General features: G+C 43.2%; 2 protein-coding genes across 9 annotated transcripts in view; one reads left to right on the plus strand and one right to left on the minus strand.

Moving 5' to 3' along the window:
• VEPH1 (ventricular zone expressed PH domain containing 1) overlaps positions 1 to 27,067 on the minus strand; it is a 124,245-nt gene that overhangs the window by 90,281 nt on the left and 6,897 nt on the right. For 6 of the 8 annotated variants that reach the window (XM_053390360.1, XM_053390359.1, XM_053390358.1 and 3 more), the window contains 3 exons: positions 22,143 to 22,393; positions 20,733 to 20,948; positions 17,098 to 17,272 (listed from right to left, as the gene is read on the minus strand). In XM_053390360.1, coding sequence (XP_053246335.1) covers positions 17,098 to 17,272; positions 20,733 to 20,948; positions 22,143 to 22,280 — 529 coding nt within the window. In that variant the 5' untranslated portion in view covers positions 22,281 to 22,393. The remainder of the gene's footprint in view (positions 1 to 17,097; positions 17,273 to 20,732; positions 20,949 to 22,142; positions 22,394 to 27,067) is intronic. The other 2 variants (XM_053390361.1, XM_053390362.1) reach the window with 1 other exon arrangement.
• On the plus strand, positions 5,408 to 12,405 carry PTX3 (pentraxin 3). Its single transcript, XM_053390366.1, has 3 exons — positions 5,408 to 5,724; positions 6,144 to 6,686; positions 10,676 to 12,405. Exons 1-3 carry the CDS (start codon positions 5,592 to 5,594, stop codon positions 11,287 to 11,289), a joined length of 1,290 nt encoding a protein of 429 aa, XP_053246341.1. The 5' UTR covers positions 5,408 to 5,591; the 3' UTR covers positions 11,290 to 12,405.

The raw sequence follows: 27,067 nt of genomic DNA on the forward strand, positions 1-27,067 counted from the left end.
TGACAACCAGAAATGCTTGCACTGATAGAACAATCATAATAGCACAATGTTGAATTACACCCTCTGTTCATTTTGGGGTCAATGGTGATCAGCAACTCAAGAATGTGTTTCTTCAAGATGGTGTCTGTTCCTAGGACACAGCTCATTCACCAGATGATTAGAATTAAATATAACACATTGAGAAGGATATCTAAGTAGTACCTCCACATTCAGAGGCAGTTGTTGTCATTGTTGTTTTCATTCCTTTACTGATTTATTTATTTTTTTAAAAGAAAAATCTCAAAGCGGTTAACAACCTACATTAAAGCATCAAATAAAACAATCCAGAGTAAAACATTAATGAAGAAAGTAAAATATAAAGTATACATTCAAACCAACACAATTAACAATTAAGTATTACCTTAAAGATTTCAAAACTAAACATTACAAAGGTCAACTATGGAATGCATATTTAATGCAGCAAAGTTAACCAAATTATCTTAAACATTTAAAAAGAACACGTTACTAAAGGAAATCAAATATGAAATGCACATTTAAAACAACATAGTTAGCAAGAGAATAATACATTGTCATAAGTGTAGAACATATTTGCTGCTGTAGCTGCCAATCCTGCCAATACCAGTTCATGGTGGGGGTGGCTGTGGAAGCTCAGGCTTGATGACCTGGGTCTCCAGTAAGAGACAAGAAAGATGGTCTCTGGCCTCTTCAACAGCCTTGGCTTGTGTAGTTGGAGTCAATCAGGGCCACACCCTCCATGGCCAAGAAGGAAAAGGCCAGCAAAGCAGGGAGCAGGTCTCCCACAACTCACAGCCAAGATAGCCATGAATGCCAGTTGTCAGGTGCCAAACAGAGGAGGAAGGAGATTGCCTTCATGCTTTGCTTGCTACAATTCCTGGAAAACTCTAGCTGGTGGCCACCATTAGAAACAGGATGCTGGACCATGTTCCTAACTATGATTCAAATGCCTGCTTTAGATATTTTGTGTACACCCTACATCAATCATCTGTTACAAACAAAATTGTGCACACTGCATCATTCTGTAGAAACTTGCACTGCATGACGAGTAACTTCTCACCCTTGTCCTCTTCCACTTTGGATCCATGCCCCCATGGGAAAACGAACAGCATCATCAGTCTTTTAAGTCTAGGAATGTCTGAGTCAGCAGCAGATCGGGAAGGATTTCCTCATAGGCCTGATGGCTATCGCACAACTTTTTCCCGCTTCACAGCAAGTCAGTCACTATTGCCAATGCAGTGACTGGACCAGATGAAGGATGCCTCCGATTAAGTAAGCTCCCAGTGAGACAGCAGAACCAACACTCCTACTGGGTTTTGTGTTTTAATGAAAGAGCTCCATGCCTTAACTTATCAGGCCTCCATGAACCAGTCCACTCCTGTTTTAACTATCCAAATTAGGTATCCAATTTTTCTTCACAATACCAGAATAATTCCAGAGGGGCTCTCTGGGATAAGAAGCCTGACATCATCATTACTCACCCATGTTTGTTAAGCCTCTGTAGTGATTTGGAGCTAATGATATATTTCATACTTACTACGAATAGAAAAGAAGTGAGCATGAACCTGGGATTTCCAAATTGACTTCTTCTTTTTTAAAAAAGGATGTGAGCAGATGTTCATTCTTAAATCCAGAGGTGCCTTCAGATATAAACCTTGGAATGCAGTTGAGTCCTTGTGAATTAAAAGGTGTGAGGGAAAAGTTGGCCAATGGATTCTTCCGGGGGGGGGGGGAATTGTTTGGCATGAATTATGAACATAAAAAGGAAGCATCTCTTGCTCCCCTAGCCCATCTTTTGGAAGCTTTCTCTTGATGCTGCTATGTACAAAGTACTTTCAGATGACCAAATCTTGCCCTGTTGTTGACCCGACATACTACCACTACTGTGTATTCTGGCAAGATGTTTATCAGTCACAGCATAGATGATCGACATTGATAAAGGTTCTGGCAAAGCAGTCACCCATATCATGTTCATGAGTTATGAAAACATGAGGCCACAGTTGGAAAGAACTGAGTTTTGTAACAGAAATGGCTAGATACCTAGAGGGAACAGCTAGGTCTTTTGGAGCCTGTTTCATATGTTATCCATGTGAAGGGACGCCAGATAATTAAAGAGTTGCGCTGATGGCTCCATGCCCAACACTGCGCACGACTGCCCAGTTCTGCATCCCGCTCTCCGATCTCCATGTATTGAGCGAAGGTCTGAAGGGAGACCATGCTGTAAACGTGGAGGCTCTTTCCTGCGATTGAGAGCCCCTGTTGTTGTTTAGTCGTTTAGTCGTGTCCGACTCTTTGTGACCCCATGGACCAGAGCATGCCAGGCACTCCTGTCTTCCACTGCCTCCCGCAGCTTGGTCAAACTCATGTTTGTAGCTTCGAGAACACTGTCCAACCATCTCGTCCTCTGTCGTCCCCTTCTCCTTGTGCCCTCAATCTTTCCCAGCATCAGGGTCTTTTCCAGGGAGTCTTCTCTTCTCATGAGGTGGCCAAAGTATTGGAGCCTCAGCTTCACGATCTGTCCTTCCAGTGAGCACTCAGGGCTGATTTCCTTTAATCCTATGGCTCTTCTAACAGGTGAACGAGAGTACTTTGAGGCAGCTTCTCACTTTAGATTTCTATCTCTCTCAGAACTTATGCAATATGTTCCTTGTCTCTTTGCACAATTCAAAAGTGACACAAGGAGTATATATATTGCACTCATGGGTTCATATCCAGTGTTATTTTTAATCGGTGCAGCCCCACTGAAAATACTGGACATCACTTACTTAAGTCCATTAATTTCAATGGGTCTGTTCAGAGTAGAGCTAACAGTTATAACCCATGTATTTTTACTAGAGAACAAAACATTCCCATCACAGTATCCTGTGATGATGATTATAGAATTGTAGAGTGGGAAGGGAAACTGAGGGTCATCCAGTCCAACCCCCTGCAATGCAGGAATCTCAACTAGATCATCCATGACTGACGGCCATCCAACCTCTGCTTAAAAACCTCCAAGGAAGGAAAGTCCACCACCTCTCGTGGGAGTCTGTTCCACTGTCGAACAGCTCTTGCTGTCAGGAAGTTCTTCCTGATGTTTAGTAGGAATCTCATTTATTGTAACTCCAGGCTAAACACACCCAACTCCCTCAACCGTTCTTCATAAGGCTCAGTTTCCAGACCCTTGATCATCTGGGTTGCCCTCTTCTGCACATGATCCAGCTGATCAATATCCTTCTTAAATTGTATTCCCCTATTCCACAAAAGACTGTGCACAACGCAGCTTACAGATACACCGAAACCACAGCCAAGTCATAAAGAACAAAGTAGGAGGAAATCAATGAACATTTCCACATTTGAAAACCCTGACTGGCAGATCTGGAGGCCAACTCATATATTAGCTAAATGGCACAGTTCTGCATAGTTGGAGAATGGCTGTATTTACATGGGCCTGTAATAATGTACGCTGAGCCAAAGCTACGCAGGCTAGAAGCCATGCAACGACTCAAAAACAGCAGCCTCATATCTTCTGATCCTCTCTCTGCCTTCCAGTAATGTCTACTGAACACGTAACTTGTCATCACTATACTGCAAGCTTCCCCCCCCCGCCTCTTCTTCATTGGTGGTTGCGCCTGCAGGGGCAGGAAAATCTTCCGCACAGTAGTATCGTTTTGCATATTTTATTTTATTGAACATTACTGAGAGAGGGCGGGTGGCAGCTTGGGTCTCTATTTTGCATGTGCGTAAACCACACAACTCCTCTCACATCTAGTTCTCCAGCTTTAGCGGTATGAGTCATTAAGGACAATGGGTCATTAATTCCCACTTAAGTCTTTCCATTAGTGCCCCCACATCTGAGACTGTGCACCTTTCTGCAGAAGTGGCTTTAGGGTAGCGCAACCGGTCACATTGGGTGTCACACTGCAGGGGCAGCTAAAGCAATGCTGTAGAATGGAGTTCAAGAGGTTGGGGGGTGTGCCAAATTTGAGCTTCTGAAATTTGAGAGCCCCAAAGTCTGCCACTGCTTTCTAGCAGGGATATCCTGATTCTCATAGAATGGACATGGGTACTTTTAAAGTTCAGTAGACTAATATATCCTACAGGTGACTAAGTATAAATTGGAAGCTGTCACAGACAGTTTCGGTCTCTAGAGAAGGCACCCCTCCTTTTACCCTTGAATAGTTCTAGTATAGTGGATTGAATGTTCACTTTGATCATACATTTTGAATTTCTGTTCCTCAAATCCCAGCTTAACCAGGTGCATAGATTGAGGGTGCCCTTGAACAAGGGACATCTTAGAGCCTAAGCATTCCATCTGCGAACTAGGAAGCCCTGTGATCCATCTGGCAGGGCTGTTATGAGTGTCAGCAAAATCAGTATTATAATCTAAAGCCACCTGCAGACTACTGTCTAGGTCCAGCAAGGCATCTCTGTGGGTAGTCAAGGCTTCCTTGAGCAAGTCTTCTCAAGGAAGATCAGCATGCAGAAAAGAATGCTGCTGGCAAGGGTGGTGAGGAGAGGAACACACCCAGCGCCTGGCACTTTGTTAGCAGCAGCCCATCCTAGTTCCCAATTTATCCATGATTTGGGAGCCTGGATAGCTCAGTTGGTTAGAACATGGAGTGATAACACCAAGGTTGAAGATTTGATCCCTGTATGGAATAGCAGCATATTCTTGCATTGCAGCGGGTTGGATGAGATGGTCGTCAGGATCCTTTCCAGCTCTAGAATTCTATGATTTCATGATCCTATGATGGACAGCTGATTGCCAGTCTTAGGGGGGGTGTAGAATATGTTCAACTGGTGATCATGGCTGGGACAACCCAGTCAGATAGGTGAGGTGTAACTAATTTTATTATTATTATTATTATTATTATTATTATTATTATTATTATTATTATCATTATCTTCTATACAAGTGAGCAGCTGCAATTTCATATGGAAAAAGGGGTCTTAGTCTAACCCAATGTATCACTGATTATGATTGTTATTAAGATATATTTAAATTACTGCATTAAAAAAACCAACCCAGTACACTTCAATTTGGGAAACTTCAAAGTTATGCAAAATCTTTTTTTTAAAAAAAGGATTGTAACTTGGAATGTACTCGAAAATGTTTTCGAACCATAGCTTGAAATTCCAGTCTCTCTTCATTTCAGCAAATTCACAATTTATTTGTTTTCTTGGCTTTTCATCCTTCAGAATATTTTTCAAGACAAACTAGTCTCCAAGGAGCTTTGCAATTCGTAATAGCAGTTTTCCCCATGATTTCTCCCTTTACACTGCTAGGTAATCCAGCCACATTTCAAACTTTTAAGGTTCAGGATTGTGCAACCTCCCACCCCCCCTTCTCCTCCCCACAACTCCCATCCAAAAAAAAAAAAAAAATTAATAATAACCAGAAGCACTCCGATTACAGCACTAGCACTAGCATTACTCATTCATTCAGGTTCAGGCACTCTCAGAGTATTATTTAAGGGCTTTCTGCAACTCCCTCTCTTAGAATCATCTCTGCTCGGTTTCTTATTAGAGACCTTTTCATTCAGGGACACGCGGAGACTTTCAAGGAAACAGCTGGGGAATCCTAATTCAAAGAAATGCTTTCCTTTGTGATCCTGTTTTTTGCTCTCTGGTCTCCCTCATCTAGTCAGAACCAGGATGAGTACGATGACCTCTTTTTCTTCAATTTTGACAATGAAGTTGAAAGTGTAATTCCTGCAACGGAAGAAAGTAAGTAGTTCTTTTGCCTATTTCGTCTCAGTCTTGCAAGCTAGCTGTTTCTGTAGGAAAGAACATTCAGAGTTCATGTTTCTTATGCTTTCACTGTTGTAAAAGCTGTAGCCAGCTAACCAAAAAAAAAGAAAAAGCATGGTGATTACAAGACCTTTATAGGTAAAAGAAGGAGACGCCTGTGTTCTTTTCTCTAGTTCCCTTTTACAATGCTAAGGTTGGCCACATAACACCACCAGCACTATTTGAACAAGTCATACCCTTGTCTTCTGGGGAAAGAAAGCAGTGGGAAGTTTTGAAGCACACCGAAAACAGTGTGCTCCAAAAGACTTATTTAAAAGACAACTTTGCTCAAGGAAAAAAATAACCCACTGCACAGAAACATAGATTTAACAGCCGCTGTGTTTATTCTGCTCTAGGTATTTCGTGCGACTGCCAGCGAGAACACACAGAATGGGACAAACTCTTCATCATGCTTGAGAACTCCCAGATGAAAGAGAATATGCTGCTCCACTCCCTCGATGAAATCCTTAAGGTGGAGCTGCAAGCGGTGAGAGGGGAGATGCTCCAGTTAGTGCAGACCTTGGCTGGCACGTGCACCACTTCCACAGAGAAAGCTGCCTCCCAAATCGTGAGCCAAATGGGCCAGATGCTGGCAAAAAGCAGCAGGCAAACTGAGGACTTTCCCGGGGTGCCTCATGTATCTGCGGAAGGGAAGATCCTCAAAGAGATTCTGCAGCTGAGCCAAAACATGTCCAGCAGGCTGGGTCACATTGAGCACACTTGGCAGAGGGGAGCTGAGGTGGATGTGCAGCAGAGGGGCTTTCTGCAGAGAGACCGATCCAGAGACATGGCAAGTGGGGGCGGTTCCATCCTGAATTCGCTATGGCAAGAACTGCAGGAAACCAAAGCTGAACTGAAAGAAGCCCAGAAAAGGACCACACAGCACTTGTTGCCATTTGGTAAGTTAAACTATTGTTAGTTAATACGTTTCACATCCGTTCCCAAACAACTGTGTTTAAGCAACTCTTGTTAAATAGCGCCAATCCATGCTTTGATTATACAAGGGGAAGCATTGTTGTGAAGCCTGAGATGAAGGCATATTGTGTGGGAGCAGACTGTGTTTAGCAGATGCCCAGATTGTACAACATGGCAACCAAAGAACATGAACACACAGCATAAAACCCATTTACAGGATGCCTAACAAGGAGACTACAGCTAGCATAATACTGGATGGTGCCAAAGGGAACATCGTTTCCTATATTTGACCAACAGAAAGACTCCTATACAGTGGTACCTTGGGTTACATACGCTTCAGGTTACATATGCTTCAAGTTGCACACTCCGCTAACCCAGAAATAGTGCTTCAGGTTAAGAACTTTGCTTCAGGATAAGAACAGAAATCGGTCTCCGTCAGCGCGGCAGCAGCAGGAGGCCCCATTAACTAAAGTGGTGCTTCAGGTTAAGAACAGTTTCAGGTTAAGAACGGACCTCCGGAACGAATTAAGTACTTAACCCGAGGTACCACTGTACTGGTCTACAGCTTTCACATTTCCAAGGTCTTAATGTCTTCTTGACTCCTGGTTCCCAGCTACAGACTTCTCCTCGTGTTTGCAAGAATAAGAACAATAATCCAAAAAAAAAAAAAAACCCTCTTACTCCATTCCATTTCGGTCCCTTCTTTTCCTTCCTCTTCCCAGCAACCTACCTGCTGCCTCCTTCGCAGCATTCCTCAGAGGCTATTTATGAACAAAACTTGACCCCGTGAGCTCACTGATTATGTCAACACGCTATTCATCAATTCTCATGCTTCAGGGCATAAACAGATTCTCCACAGGGGTTCGGGAAGGCGGAATAGCTTTCACCCTGTGCAGCCCAACTGCATAGCGATCCATCACAAAAATTCCCCTGCAACTTTTCTTTGAAATACCAGCACCATTCAAGTGCTCCGGCAGAAGTCACCATTATGCATGTCATGACTCATGTTACGATGAATAGAATAACCATTTTCATAAAATAGTTTTTGAACTTATCCTTCTCTGCTCCAATTTACAACCCAACAAGGATTTTTAAGGCAATACCTAGATGAATATCAAATCCTGAAGTAATCAAGGAAATATTCCACTAAAGGAAAAATCAAGATACTTATAATACTAAGTTAATATAGAGAGGATGGCTCCTGAGTTTAGAACTAGCCACACAGAACCAGCATTTACCACAGTTCAAGGGTGCCTGCAGATCTGTGGGGTAAATGATGCCAACTGCAGATTTTGGTTGGCAGTGCCAATCACTGGCCTCCAAAGCATCAGTTGCCTGTGAAACTGAAACATTAAAGTTTCTTTTGTTTTATTTGACTACAGTGGGACCGAAAAGCAAACAGATGGCTGAATAAACCCATACCATGTGGTTGTGCATTCATTAGTCGAAATAGGTAAAATCTCACTGCACAGATATTCCTTTTATACTCATTGATAGAAAGCAGCACTCTGAGAATGGACTCCTGCACATTCAAGAGAAAGTTTGCAAGAACTACAGTCAACTTCTTAAATTCAAGAAACAAAAGACTATAAGGAAAAAGTGTTTGTTTGTTTTTTAATTTATGAGAAAGAGAGAGAGAGCGCACATTTTGGTGGAGGGGTGGGGTGCAGGGAAAGTACCCTGTAGCACAGACTGGTGCACACTGACTTTCAAAATATAAGGCCAAATTAAAATATAGTGGTTAAAATGCATTTTTGCATGCACCAGTTTCTGCTTTGAACAGAGCAATTCCCAAGGACCTCTAAGAAATTCTTATTGGCCCTTTGATTATTTTAACAGGTGAGCTAAAAAATGGATATTAACAGCTCACTTTTCCCTGGATCAACATTCTGAGTTGCTTAAAGATGGGGGCATCAGACTAACATTTCTTTTGCAAACCTTTGCAGCTGTGAAATAAAGGTGAAACTACTCATTTTCACTATACTTAAGAGTAACAATCATACAGGCATGATCCAGCCAAAGGTAAGCACATTTAATGCTTGTGGACTTCAATGGGAAAGTTACGCCGGAACTAAATGGCGTGGCTGAAGTGTGCCTGCTTTTTTAAGGGTGATCCTGTATCTCCCCCTTCCCTTCTCCTTTGTAACATTTGGTAACGCAAAATATATGACGCAACATCACCTTGCAAGGTTCCTCCCACTCCACTTCATTGGCTGCTGCTTGAGAGGTGGGGGAACTCACAATGCAATGATGTCACATATGTTTCACATTATTAGACATTATAGAGGAGAAAGGAGGAGGAGGGGGAGATTCGGGATTTCTGTTTTCTACGGCAGCCGCATGTCAGCTGCAATGTGCAGTCCTGGCTTCAAGCCCAAAGAAATTAACGGGACATAAAAACTCTTAACTTTGGCTGGATTCCTTTCTGCATTTTTGCCCAACTGATGAAGTCAGTGTGAAGTCCAGAATAACTCAGCCGAATTCACAGGACCTGCTCTTAATTCACAACAGACTGACTACAGACAGAATTTCGTTCCATATGTTTTGATAGGAGGAGGAAGGAAAGTCGTAATATGATTAAGAACAAGAAGAGTGTATTTTTGAAATACCCCACAGATCCCTCTGGAAATCTTTTCTAAAAGAGTTTTCAACAACTGGTTTTGATTTCTTGTGTATCGTGGATTCCTGCCAGGTTGACTCTTAAGGGGTTTTTCTGATCACACTGTTGCTGGTGTCTTATGAAGCTGGTTTTAATTTTGGCTACCCCTTGATAATAAAGCCAGAAATCCTGCTAATTAAAAAGCCATGTCTCTGCACGCAGCTCTGCTCTCTTTAAAGAAGAGTCCCCACAGAATCATGTCCTAATGCCCCACTTCTCAGTGGTCAAAAGGTTGTTAACACACTCAAAGCCAAAAGCACGTGACTGGCCCGGTTATTACAGCTGTGATTTCAAGATGCATTTTAGCTCTAGGAACTTGACATACAAATGTTCATTGCTCATACATAGCTCATTGCTCATACATAGTTCATTGCTTATACAATAATATGTCCCCTCCAAAAACTCCTGTGATCTCTTTACTTCTGTATTTATTAGAGCACTTCTATGATTGACCACCACCAGTCCCATAATACACTGATGGCCAAACTTGGCCCTCCAGCTTCTGGGGACTACAATTCCCATCATTCCTGGCCACTAGTCCTGTTAGCTAGGGATGATGGGAGTTGTAGTCTAAAAACAGCTGGAGGGCAAAGTTTGGCCATCAGTGCTTGAAGAGTTGGGGCCAAAATAGCCCTCATTTTGTTTTGAATTTGTTCTTTGGTCACTTATATCCCACCAAATAGCATGCAGTTCTTGAGGACTACTTTCAACATTGTAAGGTGATATTTGCAAGGTGCCATTTTTATGTGGTTTTTGAGGTATTACACTCTTTCTGTGTAATACTACTGTTTATTTGGTGTAATACAAGTAATCCCAAACAGGAAATAACATACAATAAAAGTGCCCTAAACAAAGCATCTAATGATGTGCTGATCCTATAAAGGTTTTATGGACACTCATTTAAAAAAGGATGCACTAATCAAAATGTCAAGAACACAATCCACAATTGCAATAAATCTTTTCCATCTTCCACTGTCTGTCCTAAAATCTTGCTTCCTTCTACTGTGGGCTTTCAGAAGAACCTTAGTTTTGGAAAACTAAAACTTTCAAACTGGAATTTTGGTGAAAATCCATTTTTAAAATCCCCCAAATTCAGTGGTGGAATATATGTCCTTTTTTAAAAAAACCCAAGAAACAGAACTTCATACAAGCAACTCTCAGTTTGCATTGGGGTTGCATTCCAGGTAATTCAAGGTCATAGATATGGATATGTATGGATGGTGCCATTTTGGTTACCTAAGGAATGGCACTCATATAATTACTTTGGTTGTAACTTAACTAGTTGATGATAACATCATTCCATTATTTTTGCAGGTTGTGAGATGGCCCTTTTATTCCCAATGCGCTCCAAAAAGATATATGTGAGTGTTCACCCAACTTCCACAATGGTGCTCTACTCCTTCACTGTCTGCACATGGGTTAAAGTGACGGAAATTCTAGACAAAACTATTGTATTCTCCTATGGAACAAAGATAAATCCCCATGAAATTCAGTTGTATCTGAGCAATGATTCAGCTGTTCTTGCTGTAAGCAATGACAACAACAAGGTCATGGCCCAACATGTCGTCTCTTCTGGACGGTGGATTCACCTTTGTGGCATTTGGAGCACAGTTAATGGAAGTATTTCACTGTGGGTAAATGGGAAAGTGGTGGCTGCCTCCACAGAAATTGCTGAGGACCACATCATTCCAGATGGTGGGATTTTGAAGATTGGCCAAGAAAAGAATCGCTGCTGTGATGGTCTCGATGAATCTTTAGCTTTCTCTGGGAAAATAACTGGCTTTAATATTTGGAACAGAGTCCTCAGCGGCAAAGAGATAACAAGACAAGCTGGAGAAGAGGCTTGTAACATTCGTGGCAACTTAGTTGGGTGGGGGGTTACAGAGCTTCTGCCTCATGGAGGAGCTCAGTATGTTTTGGGGCCCTGAACAGATGCCCTTCAAAAGTCCATGTAAAGACATCAAATGCAGAAAATCTAGGAAGCCTGAATGTTTAAGGAACTGGTCACACAGAAGAGCTTCCACAGGGAAGTTGCTTTAAATCTCAATAGACAAGCAGTGATATGGGGGTGGGGGTGGGAATGCTTAATTCATGAGGTGCCACTTCAGCCTAGTCCACACAGGAACCCTTGGATAAGGCTCAGCATGGCAAAAAGCCTCCAAGTGACTGTAGCAGCTACAACTACATCACTCTAATATTTTCCCACTCTCCTCTGTTGTTCTGAGTCCAAGAAGGAAAAAAGTTGTGCCAGAGGGAGGGTAAGTGGATGAGTAGCACTGAGAGATGGTTAGAAGATAGCAGACATTATCTGCTGCTAGAACAAGTAGTTACTAAGTCAGTGGGAGGCCTTCTCACCACAAGGAACCTCATTCTCCGGGGCACAGAAACAGCTGCCACGAGGAACAATTTAAAATGGCTTCCATATGGCAGCCATACTATGTGCTCTTAAATATATCTCATGACGAGTTAGTACTGTAAGCATGCAGCAATAAAGTGAGGTGTGGATGAAATGTTGTTTCAGCAAGCAAAAGTTAAAACATAATCAAAAGTAGTTTGCAAACCTATTCAATAATTATATTGGAATAACAGTCCTTTATGAAGAAGCTGTTCTCACTCATAGCAAATAGGTGTCATTCATGATAATCCGAGGACAGATTTTGGCTCAATAACTTTCCTTAAGTAAATATATGCAAACAAATGGCTGGAGCTCTTTTTCTGCAGAGCTAATATGCTGTCTTCTGGATATCCCCCATTTGTAGATTTTATATTAGCAATGTGAATTTTACAGATGTACCATATAAGAGTATTGAAGTAACGTTTGCTGTTTTGTTTTGTTTTTTGTTGCAACTGATATGTACACCTTAATAAAGCTAGTACCATGTCCAAGATATTATTTATACTGGAAACCAACCTAGCATTCAGATAATTGTAATTTTCTTGTTTGGAATGGATACAGCTGTACTATATTGTAAATTGATTTTGTACTAACATTATTGAAATTATTTTTTATAAAATTGTACTGTAAATAAAAATGCTTTATCAGACTGGTATTTCTTATAGTTTTATTCAAGAGGTCTGAATTGCCAAAGCAAGCACAGCTTTGGAATGGCATGTCTCTTTCCTCTTGTCTTTCTTGTCTACACAATCTATGTACAGTGGTGCCTTGGTTCTCAAACGCCTTGGTTCCCAAACGCTGAAAACCTGGAAGCAAGAGTTCTGGTTTTCGAACGTTTTTCAGAAGCTGAATGTCCAATGCGGCTGTCGGCTATTGTTTCCGGGGCGCCTGCACCAATCAGAAGCTGTGCCTCAGTTTTCAAACATTTCAGAAGTCAAATGGACTTCCAGAATGGATTAAGTTTGGCACTTTTGTTTTTGCTCTTTATTTTGCTATTTTGTTTTTGAGGCTTTTTCGGTTAATTTGTTTTTGTGACTGTGTGGAACCCAGTTCAGCTACTGATTGATTGATTGATTGATTGAGTGACTGTGGAAATGGATAAAAGCCCCCCATCCAGACAATGACTATCATCAGTGCAGGTAAGAATTTTTTTTTTAAATCATCTACAATACTGTCTTATTTATTTTATAGTATAGTACATTGATTATTGCTTTCATTTTATGGATCAATGGTCTCTTAGATAGTAAAATTCATGTTAAATTGCTGTTTTAGGGGTTGTTTTTAAAAGTCTGGAATGGATTAATCCATTTTGCATTACTTTCTATGGGAAAGCGTGCCTTGGTTTTGGAACACTTTGGTTTTGGAACGGACTTCCGGAACTGATTAAGTTTGAGAACCAAGGTACCACTGTATACTTCTCTGCAAACAGAATAATCTCACATAAGAGTTCATATTCAGGGGCCTGAGAAGTGAGTAATACCCAATGGCCGCTGTCCAAATAAAACTGTACTAAACTAAGCCAGATGAAATCAAGGCCTGTACTAGATCTTTGGTCATTCCAGCAAAACCTGCTCTATGAGAACTGCAAAAGCTACTGTATGGAAACTAGAACAGCCTTCTCCAACCTCATGCTCTCCAGAAGTATTGGACTACTGATCCCATTATCCCTGGCCATGCTGGCTGGGGCTGATAGGAGATGTTGTACAAAACACCCAGAGGGCACCAAGATGGGGAAGGCAGGAACAGAAGACAGCAGGGATGAGGTCTCTGATTGTCCCATGATAGGGGATTATCCTAAAAAGGAACAAGCAAATGGACTCCAGTGAGCTAGCTGGCCAGGAATAGAATCACTTTAAACTTCTGCACCATCAGAAGGAGAAGCTGTGGTGGTATAACAGATTTTGTTGTTGTTGTTTAGTCGTTTAGTCGTGTCCGACTCTTCGTGACCCCATGAACCAGAGCACGCCAGGCACTCCTGTCTTCCACTGCCTCCCGCAGTTTGGTCAAACTCATGCTGGTAGCTTCGAGAACACTATCCAACCATCTCGTCCTCTGTCGTCCCCTTCTCCTTGTGCCCTCCATCTTTCCCAACATCAGGGTCTTTTCCAGGGAGTCTTCTCTTCTCATGAGGTGACCAAAGTATTGGAGCCTCAGCTTCAGGATCTGTCCTTCCAGTGAGCACTCAGGGCTAATTTCCTTAAGAATGGATGCGTTTGATCTTCTTGCAGTCCATGGGACTCTCAAGTGTCTCCTCCAGCACCATAATAGATAGCTTAATACCACCTTTGTGTCAACAGCTGCCAGTGCAAGGGGAAAGCCTTGCCACAGCTGTTAACGCATTGATTGCTTCACAACTGGATCACTGCAATGCACTCTACATGGGGCTTCCCTTGCGCTTGATCCAGAAGCTGCAGTTAGTGCAGAATGCTGCAATTGCTGATTACATCAGCTCAAGGGCAACAAGGGAACCACAGATGTACTTATACCAAGCCCCTTAAAGCCCAATCCTTTAAACAGCTGTGCTAGCAAAGCATGAAGTTTTAATTGCACTAAAGAAACTGAAAAGCTCTTGGGGACTTTTAAAGGAAAGATTTTAGCTCAGTGGTAGAGCATCTGCTTTGGATACAGAAGGTCCTAAATTCAATCCTGGGATAGGTCAGTCAGTAGAGCATTAGACTCTTCATCCCAGGGTTGTGGGTTCAAATCCCACGTCGGGCAAAAGAATTCCTGCATTGCAGGGCCTTCAACTAGATGACCCTCATGGTCCCTTCCAACTCTACAATTCTGTGATTCTGTGATTTCAAGGTACGGCTGGGAGAGATAACCCATTAGCCAAAGTAGGGGAATCTGAACCCAGTCTCAACTGTCCGGGTCCCAAACAGCTGGCCAACACTATCATAGATGTAACAGCTCTATGCACACACACCCCACAGCTGGAATCTTGCACCTAGCATCCATTTGCATACACAAAAATGCAGACAAGTTAGGAACATGTGCACAGAAGCACATTTTTGCATGCACATAGGCCGTCTATGGATTAGGGTGTCTGCTCATTCATGCATATATATTTTTCAAATTCTCCCACTTACTTACAAATAATAATAACAACAGAAGGCAGCCTGCTAGTTTCTTAGTTCCTACAGCATCTCTACGAAACTAAACATTCCTTGCAATTTTATCTTAGATATCCAGAGCAACACCTACTGGTCGAATGATGGAAATGAAAAGAAGAAAGAAAATAAATGGGATATAAGTTAAATACTACGAAGAATTCTTAACTATATTTAAGTTAATGATAGAGTCATTGTTGCACATAATTTATAAAAATTGACCCATAGCAAGCAAGGAATGGCATGAAAGTGGCAGACACAGGAGTAAACAGCAGCCTAGTTTTTTACACACAAACTCACAGTATGTACACAATATCCTTTATTATTATTATTAATTTATATTAATTTATATACCGCCCCATACCTGGAGGTCTCAGGGCGGTTTACTCTGGCTTCAGCACATTGCCATCTCTGTTCTTTCAACTCATGTACACTCGACGTTGGGACCTGGGTGGCGCTGTGGTTTAAACCACAGAGCCTAGGACTTGCTGATCAGAAGGTCGGGGGTTCGAATCCCTGCGACAGGGTGAGCTCCCATTTCTCGGTCCCTGCTCCTGCCCACCTAGCAGTTCGAAAGCACGTCAAAGTGCAAGTAGATAAATAGGTACTGCTCTGGCGGGAAAGTAAGCGGTGTTTCCGTGCACTGCTTTGGTTCGCCAGAAGCAGCTTACTCATGCTGGCCACATGACCCGGAAGCTGTATGCCAGCTCCCTTGGCCAATAAAGTGAGATGAGCACCGCAACCCCAGAGTCGGCCACGACTGGACCTAATGGTCAGGGGTCCCTTTACCTTTACACTCGACGTTATCCACAATTACGCACAATCCACTGGTTTCTTCTGAAAATGCTGCTTTTGATGCGTTTTCCCTAAGACTAGTTTCACTCTGACTACTCCAAAATTGTTTGAGTGGTGAATTCCAGGTGTATACAGTGGAACGATTTCCTGGGGTTGATCCAACGTGTCTGATGTTGTGGGGTGCAGTGCCTTTTTTTTTAATAGAAAGGAAGGTGCCAGGACTCACCATGAAGTTGTCACAGAAAGTGCCAACCTTTAAACATTGGAGGTGGGGGTGTGTGTAAGGTGCTGGTACTGCATACCCTTAAGTGCCCCCAGAAAAAAAGCGCTGGTGGGATGTGTGTGTGCATATCATGGAGGAGTATCCCACTTCCCACCCACTGCAATCTTACCAGTGTCTACTCATAAGGACGTATTCAATGAGACTTCAATGGGACTTCAATGGGGGGTTAGGATTGTGTTCATTTTTTAAAAAGAGGTGGTAATTCTACTCAGCAGAATTATGCCCAAATTAAAAAAAGAAAAGAAAATGTTTGCTATTGTTGTCAGGTTTCATCAATTCCATCAGTGCATTCATGGGTGCTTTGCAGCTATAGAAACCAATCAGGAACCTCTGGAATGCCTGCTTGAATTCTCTTGCAGACACTGCCTGGTGTAAGATTCCGAGCTATGTAGAAAGTCTGTAGAACTATCTGTTTCAAGTGGAAGGGATGATTTGCAGGCATGGAGGGGGCCAGACAAGATAACATCTGGAGTTCCTTCCAACTCTTTAATTCTCTGATTCCATAACGCAGCCTTCCCTGACCGTTGTCCATTATGCCCAGGGATTTAGAAGTTGTAGTCCAACACATCTGGAAAACACTATGTAGTGGAAGGCTGCACACACACACACACACACACACAGGCATAGCCAGGGGGGCAGGAGGGCAGCTGCCCCCCAAAATCAATAAAAATACAAAGCAAACTGAGCTTCTTCCCCCCCCCCACACAAAAGGCCTGCCCTCTTTACAAAGATCCTGGTTATGCCCATGCACACACACACATGCAACATTACCCATTATGTTACATTACTCACCCTGAAGGGGCTCACACATTGACAGGGAAGTGAGACTTTGTTTTTGCTCCAGTCTCACATGTATTGTCTAACCCACTCCTGAAGTCCAAATTCAATCTGCATCAAGGACTGAGCCAGGAATCTGCACAATTTTGGGACAGTAGGACCAAGAACATGGCCCCATAATCACATGGAGTCCCCTGAACATGAACGCATGAACATGAAATCTAAGGCACGCATTCAGATTGCTGTGTCTGAAACTATCCTGACTGTAAAACTTTAGATTTTATTTATCTATTTAAAAAACAAAACACCACATGTATAGAAAACCTTACAGGACCAAATATGCAAATCAGAATAGCGCAATTCTGATATTTCTTACCTTGCAGGACACTTTTTATAATGGTTTCTGTGTGCTCAGCCAGCAAATCTGCTTTGCTAATTGCAGCAAGGGAGAGATAACTCGACATGTTCCTGCACAGTTCTTTGTTGCCCCTCTGCAGAAACTTGACTGCGACGGGGACAGCCAATGCCATGATGGGAGGACGGTTATAATTCTGTTGAGGAAAACAGAAGCACCAAAAAAGCAACATTCATTACAAGTCATCTGCTTGGGTCCATCAGCTAAGACCATGGAACTTCTCTAGACATGTTCCTTTTAGCACCATCTTGGGCTTCTCTTGGACTCTCCTTTTAATATTAGCTCTGAAAATTATGACAAGTTTTTACACGCTATTGTAGAAAAGCAACAATGGTCCATCTATGTAAAAACTGAAAGAATGGTTTTTCAAGACAAAGCTGCAATGTTTTGACCTGAGAGCAGCAGCAGGTGGAGCGGAGGGGGGGTGATGGCACTCATCCAACCTCCGCTTGCAAGTGTCACTGCTGCATAGCAGAACAGAGAGGGTCAAGGTGGCAGTGAGGCTGGTGCAGTGCAAACAGACCAGCAGGAGTGCTGGACTGGCTCCGTTGGTTTGCACTGAGCCAACCTGACTGCTGACTTTTTTCTACTCGCATCAGTATGCAGCAGCAAGGGGAGCAACTGGGGGCCAGATGAGCACAACCACCCACCCCACTGTCCACTATGGCCTAAAAGATGTGCCCTGAGATCCCTTACAATGTTTCAGACGATGTGGGACCATCAATCCGGACCATGCACAGATGCACATAACTTGAGAGCTGGATCCTAGCAATGTGGAAAGCTGCATTATACCAGGCCATACTATTTGGCCATCTAGACTAGTATTGTCCACTGACTGGCAGTGGCTCTCCAAGATCTCAGGTGGATTCCCCCCCCCCCAATCACTGGCCACTTGATCCTTCTAACTTGAGATGCTAGGGGTGGCAAGCCAATGTTCCAGGGGCCACATGTCAGTGGTGCAAGGGGCCAGTTGCAAAAGTGGGTGAAGCCACAAAAGTGAATGTTACCTTTGTGCTGAAGCCTAGTTCCTGCACACACTCACTCACCCCTCTCTGCCCTCCATCCAGGCAAAGGAGTGGCATTATTGAGCATGTTGCAGCCAGGCAAAAGCACTCAAGGGTGATGGGAAGAAGTGAGGAATGTGGCCTGGGAAGAATCCTGAGGGCCAGACTGTTAAGTAGTGGGTGAACATATCAGATGACACAGTGATTCTTCAAACAGCTCTTGTTTATTCACAGGCCAGAACAGAACTGAACTGAAGGGTTCAGCCAACCTGCTTATATAGAGCTCCACTAGAACGCAACAGTAACCATTTTCTGTAACTATCCAATCACTGAACGTCACTTTCGATCCCTTATTTGCATATGTGGACCTGAACTATCTACAGTATCCCCCTGCTGGCCCAGGGTGAGAACTTCAGTACATAACACAGACAGAGAGGACTGATGGGCTGCATTTGGTCTCTAGGCCCAAGGTGCTACAATTACACCTGGGAACTTCTGCAGGCCACGGATGTGCTCTACAATGAGCTATGACTTGTTTTGCATTTTGCACCAACACAAAAAGGCAATTGCACTTTGCAATCCCTTTCCCAATGGCTTGGATTTCTCAGGCAACTTGTACCATCTCTGGAGTTTCTGGCCGGAATGGCAACTGATAGCATTTCTCTCTGTCTCTCTCAGGTGTAGTTCTTTGTATAAAAATACTGTAATGAGAATAACTTACTTAGGAGTTTGCCGCCTAAGGAGCATCAAATTCAGTGGGAGGCTTTTGATCACATGCCCCTTGTTTGCGTCTTGATTACAAGTACAACTGATTTTAAGGCAATTAATATATTCCAGGCAACAAGGCCCTTTGTTTTGACAGTGTTACAATAACAAGCGAAGTGGAGACAATGGGGGCTTGTTCTGTTTATTAAAGAGTTATATTTCTGGAAATCAACACCTGTCTTGGATCCAGGATAATTTTTTCAACTTCCATTGCATAAAATGTTTATTTGGAGCTGGTCCTAGAATTCTGAAGCTGAAACAGACAGAACTGGGCATACAGAGAGTTTTAATTTGCCACTGCACTGATGGGAAACCAGGTCTAGGAGCCCTTTCTCTCCCTCTCCAATATCATGTTCTCGACCTTTTGGATGAAAACAACCAAGAGTCAAAACAGATTAATATGATTTTTTAAGCAAGACAAATCTTTGGGGTTAGTCCTGAATGTGAGCCAGGGTGAGATAGCAAGAAACATTTTAGTGCTGTTGAAAGTTTGCAGTCAGGAATGGCAGGATTAAGAATTAAGGCTGAAAACAAGGGTGTATTCACATGACCAAGTTAGAGCACAGCAAACTTGTTGGTTTTTTCAGGTGTGTTTCACAGCGCTGCCCCCCAGCTGCTCACATGAACATAGTAATTAGTGTCTGATACACTTCAATTTGGGTACACACAGGGATGTCTTTACCCTTTGTGAAGTTGTTTGTATTTTGGCTGGAGATGACTTAGGAATGGCTTAAGGGCTTCAACTGGTGTGAACCTGGTTTTAAAAACAATGCACCAGACATTTCACAGCAAAATACAGGATATATATGCACTGATAAGGCAATGTGATGAGACACATTCACCACTGAATGCCTGATAAAAGGTAAAGGTAAAGGTACCCCTGACTGTTAGGTCCAGTCGTGGATGACTCTGGGGTTGCGCGCTCATCTCACTCTATAGGCTGAAGGAGCCGGTGTCATGTGGCCAGCTTCCGGGTCATGTGGCCAGCATGACTAAGCTGCTTCTGGCAAACCAGAGCAGTGCACGGAAACGCCGTTTACCTTCCCGTCGGAGCGGTACCTATTTATCTACTTGCACTTTGACGTGCTTTCGAACTGCTAGGTGGGCAGGAGCTGGGACCGAACAACAGGGGCTCACCCTGTTGCGGGGATTCGAACTGCCAATCTTTCAACCAGCAAGTCCTAGGCTCTGTGGTTTAGACCACAGTGCTACCCAGGTCCCTGAATGCCTGGAGATAACCCAAAAGGTGAGCTGGGCTGTGTGAGAGAGGAAGAGTTACCGTATTGGCCCGAATATAAGCCACACTTTTCCCCCAAATTCCGATCCAGAAAAGTTAAAAGTGTAGCTTATATTTGCAATCGCAACCTTATGATATTGCTGCTGAAACAGCTGCCCAGGAGGCCAAGGGGGGGAGCAGGACAACAGCGCAGCACCCGCCCACAACTCCCAAGCCTCCCCCAGCTGTCAAAATGAACGGGGAAGACTGCCGGCAAAGCATCGCGTCTCCGTCCCCCAGGAAGCAGCCTGGAAGCATGGGACAACAGCGTGCAGCCTGCCCGCTGCTCCCAAGCCTCACCCAAGCTGCCGTAAAGAAAGGGGAAGGTGGGTATTGTGTTTTTTCCTTTTCCTCCCTCCAGTTTTAAAGGTGCGGCTTATATTCGTGTGCGGCTTATTTTCAGACCAATACGGTACCTGAGAAAGCCTGTGACCATGGGGAGGTTCCAAATCAAGTCTAGGGCAGTTCTCCAGTCAACCAAAAGCTGGTTGTTTGTGAAAAAAAGCATTGATCATTGCCAAGGACAATGTGCTTCAGTATTACACTCTCACCTGCAAAATGCAGCTCATAATATCAGAAGCAATCTTTGCATGTGGTGTATCTTCATCTTTCCCTGAAGGTTTCAGATTGTGCTCTAAGCAAGAGTCCCAGAGTGCAACAAGGGCTTTCCCATGTTTCTCTATGGATTCTGTTTCCCTGATGGCCGTTGTGATTCGAGTGATACAGATCTCCACAACTGCCTGGTCGTTGTCATTCGTTTGGTAGTCCTGATTGAGGGCAAAACAGTTTGTGAGGCTTAGGTACGGTACTCAAATGTCATCAGAATGAACCAAGTATGTTAAATCTCTCCCATACACCATACCAATCTATTGCTTTAGACAGAACTTTCAATTTTATTTATGTCACTGCTCTACGAGCAGGTTTACTCTGGATTAACATTTGCTCCAATCTAGCTCTAAAGAGTGTGTTTTCTGAGGGAAAGCGGTGTGGCAAAAGCAAAAGCACTCTGACCCAAACCTAGAAAGCACGGGACAAATGGGAAACTGCTTGAACCCTTGCTTTCTCAGTACTGGACATGCAGAAGTGTAGATGAGCTCTATAAGTTGGTGACACACTGTGGATGGTACTACTTTCCTCTGATCCTACTGCCAATCAATTTGAAGGGATGACCTCATGTGCTGGTGTTGATGTGCACTTATTAACAGCCCCTCTCAGGTTCCTTCCCAATCTTTCTTTCTCCCCCCCTCCCCCAGCGGAAAAGGCTCAAATTCCTATTCCATCCTTTGAAAGGAAAATGTTCTCTATCCTACTCCTTTTATTCATTCCTTTCTGCCCATCTCCATGATTTTTCTTTGGGGGAATGTTGGAGAATAATGATATCTGTAATTTTCTAAGGCTTCATTCACGTGACATCTTAACTGAATTATCTGAATTTGGAAATCATATGGAAGCATGTGTGCAACGAAAATATGTATCACTGATGCCCTCTAGTGGGAATTAACTTTTAGACTTGGTTTTTTAAGGGAAATCTTTTTATGAAATGTTTTTCAAATGTTAAGAACTAAAAGTTGGTGCAATGTAAAGGAGAATGTGCAAAATTGGGGGGGGGGATACCTATTTCCCCCTTCCCCACCTTGCTAAAAATGGACTTCTTTCAGGTGGACATAATTGAGGCTGGCCCATTTTGAAACCCTCACACCACTATAAAAACTATCTTGCTCCTCCTCCCCCCTTTTCTCCCATTTCAGGCAGTGGATGACTGGAAATTTATTCTCACAATAATCGTGTAAAGCTCGGTCCCATTTTACCTATGGTAAACTGTGGATGAAATTCTGCATTCACTGTGTGTGTGTGATTGTACCCTCACACTCTTCAGCTCTTTTGAGATGCTCACGTTTTCTGATCCATTATTATACATTCCATCTCACACTCAAAGAAGGGGCATTAAATGCATTACTTACTGGAGATGAACTAATAGTTTTTATTTGCTCGAGAGCTTCTGACAGACATCCTTCTATTTCAGCATTGTCTAAGGAGAAGAGGTCCCCTGCACGTGAAAGATCCTTTTGTCCCAAAACGAGTCCAAAGAGATGGTGCATAGTTGATTGTTCAGCCAGAACGTGCTTCAGTCAATAATCCATCATCAAGAAGGTGTCCCTCTCCCACACATAGGATTCTTTTTCACATATTTTTGGACCTCTACTGCCATAATCTGAGAAGAAGAAATAGATTAACAAGAATGCTTGGCTCTCTAAAAGTTTTTTTAAAAAAGAAATAATCATGGACACAACCACAAAGACACCAGTACTATATTAATTTTTAATACAGTTATACAGTATTTAATAGGGACACGGGTGGCACTATGGGTTAAACCACAGAGCCTAGGGCTTGCCAATCAGAAGGTCAGCAGTTAGAATTCCAGGGTGAGCTCCCATTGCTCAGGCCTAGCTCCTGCCAACCTAGCAGTTCGAAAGCACCTCAAAGTGCAAGTAGATAAATAGGTACCGGTCCAGCGGGAAGGTAAACGGTGTTTCCATGTGCTGCTCTGGTTCGCCAGAAGCAGCTTAGTCATGCTGGCCACATGACCCAGAAGCTGTACGCCGGCTCCCTCGGCCAGTAAAGCGAGATGAGCGCTGCAACCCCAGAGTCGTCCGCAACAGGACCTAATGGTCAGGGGTCCCTTTACCTTTTTACAGTATTTAATATTTAACACAGTACTATATTAAATTTTTAAGCATTTCAATGCAGAAGTGAAATGCATTCAACTATATATGGTAACTTATTAAAAACAATTAAATACATTTAAATAAATAAAAACAATTTATTGGTCTTTTTTTTCTTTCTTAATGCAGAATCTGTTTTTTATTCATGTAATGAGCTGCCTTGGGTCCTGCACTGGGAGAAAGGCAGGATATAAAATAAATAAATATTCCCCACCCATCTAACCAGGTTATGAAATTAGATGTGTTTTGGCGAAGATAAATAACGGAATAGCAAGATCTACCCCAAACTTTATTGATTTCAACAGGAATTATATGCTGATGATGGAAGCATTAGAGAAAATATATAGAGAGCATTAAAGAACAAAGAAGATGCCAATGGTGAGGAAATATACTAGTGAATGGTAAGACAACAGGAATATTCCTTTGACCCTAAAAGGCAAAATCATGTGTGCTTCTCAGAAACATTTGCAGCAAATATTTTCTGTGCATTATTAAGCTCCTTCCCACCCTGCCTCCAGTAAGAAGGGCTGGGAACTTACTTAAAATGAAAAGTAATACTTGGGGGAGCGGAGGGGGGGACCATATTCTATGCTATGCAAAGTGATCACAAATAGATCTTTAATTTGTCAGGCTGAGTTGGTTTTCGTGAGACAGTGCATTTCATCTGCTGTCCCTGCCCTTGTCAAATTTGCTGCTATCCGCATATTCTTAATTTGTGACTGTTATGTTGTGATTTTTGCATTGTTGTAATATTTTTATTTTGCGGTTTTAACTGATGGGAGCCACTTTGTGCAACGCATATCTGTTAGAAAGGTGAGGGACAAATCAACTATAGACTCCTTATGCTTTAAATTGATATCCCCCTATTCAATGGGTTCATGCATGAGTTCTGTTGTACAATGGAACCCACATGCACAAGCACCAGAGTAAGGGGCAACTGCTCAATGGCCCAGCAGATGTTTTGCACTGGGGTCGCAGTTCACTATCCAGCACCTCAAGTTAAATGGAACCCTGGCAGAAGGGCTGCGAAAGACTACGGAAGGCCAATACAAGTCAGAAAGGCCAGGCTTTTGATTCCTTATGAGGTCGTATTATCTCTTCATACATTTCAATGGAAAATAAAATTTGGAATTCCCATTATTTTGGGCTGGAGCCATGTGTTAGCATCTAACTGCAAGGCTTTTGAGCTAACGTCCCCATGTATTTTGATAGAACAGAGCAGAATGGAGCACTTTCCTTTCATTGGGGAAAGCACTCTCCTCTGTTGGCATTTATTTGTCCTCCCTCTAGTTTGTTCCATAGTACAGTGGTGGAGCATTTCCCGCTGGCACAAGAGGCATGCATGCGCCTGTAGGAACTAAGCAGGGCCAAGCTGCATCCGGCTGCACGGTGGAGAGCACAGCCGCCCGACTCAGACGATGCTGCCCTGCTTTGAGAGGCGCATTCACGGCACCCTGCAAGCCCAGCATCACTTTGCAAAAACAGAGCAGGGCTGGCAGGGCACATTCCTGTTGTGTCCTCCTCAAGCCGCCAGCTCAAGCCTGTTGTGTCCTCCTCTACCAGATGGGGGGCAGGTGAGAAGGACGCAACGGCTCATGGCACCCTGTGAGCACAGAACTGTTTTGTGCCCTGCCCAGTTGCATCCTTCTCACCTGCCTCTCAGGCTGCAGGGCGCCATGATAAGCGCAACAGCTCACGACATGGCAGGGCGTCGGGAGGAATGTGCCCCCGCCAGCACCCCCATGTTACTCCTCTGCCATGATAGAATATGTTGTTGGACCTATTTATCCAGACTTTCTCTGCAGGTGCACATAGCAGGAGCCCACAATGGACCCTCCTAGCTACAATTTGGATGCAGAGTCTGCATCTTGCATCCCCAATCTAATCCTTGTCTTTTGCAGCTAAATCATGCCATTTCATTAGGGGAGGGGCACCTTACTTGCCAAGGACGTGGGTGGCGCTGTGGGTTAAATCACAGAGCCTAGGACTTGCCGATCAGAAGGTCAGCAGTTCGAATCCCCGCGACGGGGTGAGCTCCTGTTGCTCGGTCCCTGCTCCTGCCAACCTAACAGTTCGAAAGCACGTCAAAGTGCATGTAGATAAATAGGTACTGCTCCGGCGGGAAGGTAAACGGCATTTCCGCGTGCTGCTCTGGTTCGCCAGAAGCGGCTTAGTCATGCTGGCCACATGACCCGGAAGCTGTATGCAGGCTCCCTCAGCCAATAAAGCGAGATGAGTGCCGCAACCCCAGAGTCAGTCACGACTGGACCTAATGGTCAGGGGTGCCTTTACCTTTTACCTTACTTGCCAGCAACAGCAACAGCCAAGTAGTAGGGTCACACACACACACACAAACACGTACGTCACTGATGGCTGTGCAATTATAGCAGCTGTACAAGCCATGGTGCAAACAACAACCTCCTGTAAAAACTCACTTAGCCAGGTCTGTGCAATATGTATAGCACATTTTTTAAAGAAAACAAATGTCAAGGGTAGCCACATAAACCTGCAGGATCTGGGTTCAGTCAACTTGTCAACCGCTAGCAATCTGTCAGCATGAGGATATTTTTTAAAAATACAACAGGACTTAGAAAAGAAGAAGCCTCAATATTTTTCATTCAGCAAAAAACCCACCTATATAACATATATAAAAGAACCTATTGGTTTTTGCTTTTTCTGGCTTCATACCTGAAATAATAATAGATGGTGTGCCATCAGGCTTCCTGCAACTGGATCTCTTCAGTGTATAATTAGAATTAGAGGCAAATGTAACTCTTTTCAGCAGAGTTTTGCTCTAAACAAATAGCTGGTTTATACATCATGGCAAGGTTTGCACACGACTGCCATGGGAGTTACAGTAGCCTAAAGTACAGTAGCCTGATGGGAGCATCGGTTCACGCAAACACCTTTACCATATGAGCACAGCATGAAAGCAATCTGACAGCCGCCCCACAAACTTCCAGATTGAGTTCAGGGCCGCTCCTGAGCTCTCAGCTGTGATTACTGAAGAAGAGCCAGTGTAGCGTAGTGGTTAGATTGTTGGATTAGGATGTGGGAGAGCAGGGTTCAAATCCCCACAGAGCCATGAAACTCACTGGATGCCCTTGGGCCACTCACAGTATCTCAGACCAATTTACCTCCCAGGGTTGTTGTGAAGATAATAAACAAGGAGAGAACCACAGGTGCCACCTTCACCTCCTTGGAGGATAGGTGCAATATATTGTAATGACAAATATAAACATGAATTCAGCACATCTCAGAACTCATGTTGTCAATGTTAGCACATTGTACACTGGACACACACACACACACCCAACAGTGCCTGTGGTATAAAGTCAGGCTTACAATCCCGCTTACAATTTGCAAAAGTCTGCGGCTGTCTGCCTTAGTAGAGTAGAGAGATAACCACTCCAAGGCACAAGTGATAGCACTCTCTAATTTTTGAATTTGGCATGTGCCCGCTAATGAACTGATGGACCTAATAAAATAAAATAAATTCATGTCACTAATCTCATGGGCTAATTGACACCCAAAGCAAAAAAGCAAGTTTGCCCGTTCACCCTTGCGATTGTTATTCTCTCTGAGTGATACTCTTACTACAGGGCTATGTGAATATCCTAAATGCAATCCAACCTCTTACTTCACTATGACGCTTCTCTTTACCCTGCTAAAGAAAAGCAGCCCCTTTTCAGTTCTTGGCAACACTACACATGGAAGTATAAGCTAAATTTTTAAAATGCTACCTTGCTTTGCACACTCACTTCCCTGTCCATTGCAATCCAGTCTTGTGTATATACTGAGATATATATATATATATATATATATATATATATATATATATATATAGGCCACATTATGGAATGGAAGCCAACTTCCCATTTATATAATACCGCTACGCATGCAGTAGGAAGAGGTCACCTCCAGCACACATTTCACTGTCAGTACCTTTCAGTCCTGGTACAAAATGTAGTCACAGCGGCTCTAAGCTCAAAAAGCACACAGTGTCTTTTCCTGACTCTTCCTGCAAAAAACATTCAAATCGTATCTCACCTAAAATGTCAGTTTGACCTTTAACTGCAAAGCTGGAAGAGTAAAATAGTTTGTACTGAACCACCTCCTTCCATTAGGCCCAATGACACTGATTTAATACCATTCATGTCAAT

This window comes from Podarcis raffonei, chromosome 5 (assembly GCF_027172205.1).
Source record: "Podarcis raffonei isolate rPodRaf1 chromosome 5, rPodRaf1.pri, whole genome shotgun sequence".
Lineage (NCBI taxonomy): Eukaryota > Metazoa > Chordata > Lepidosauria > Squamata > Lacertidae > Podarcis > Podarcis raffonei.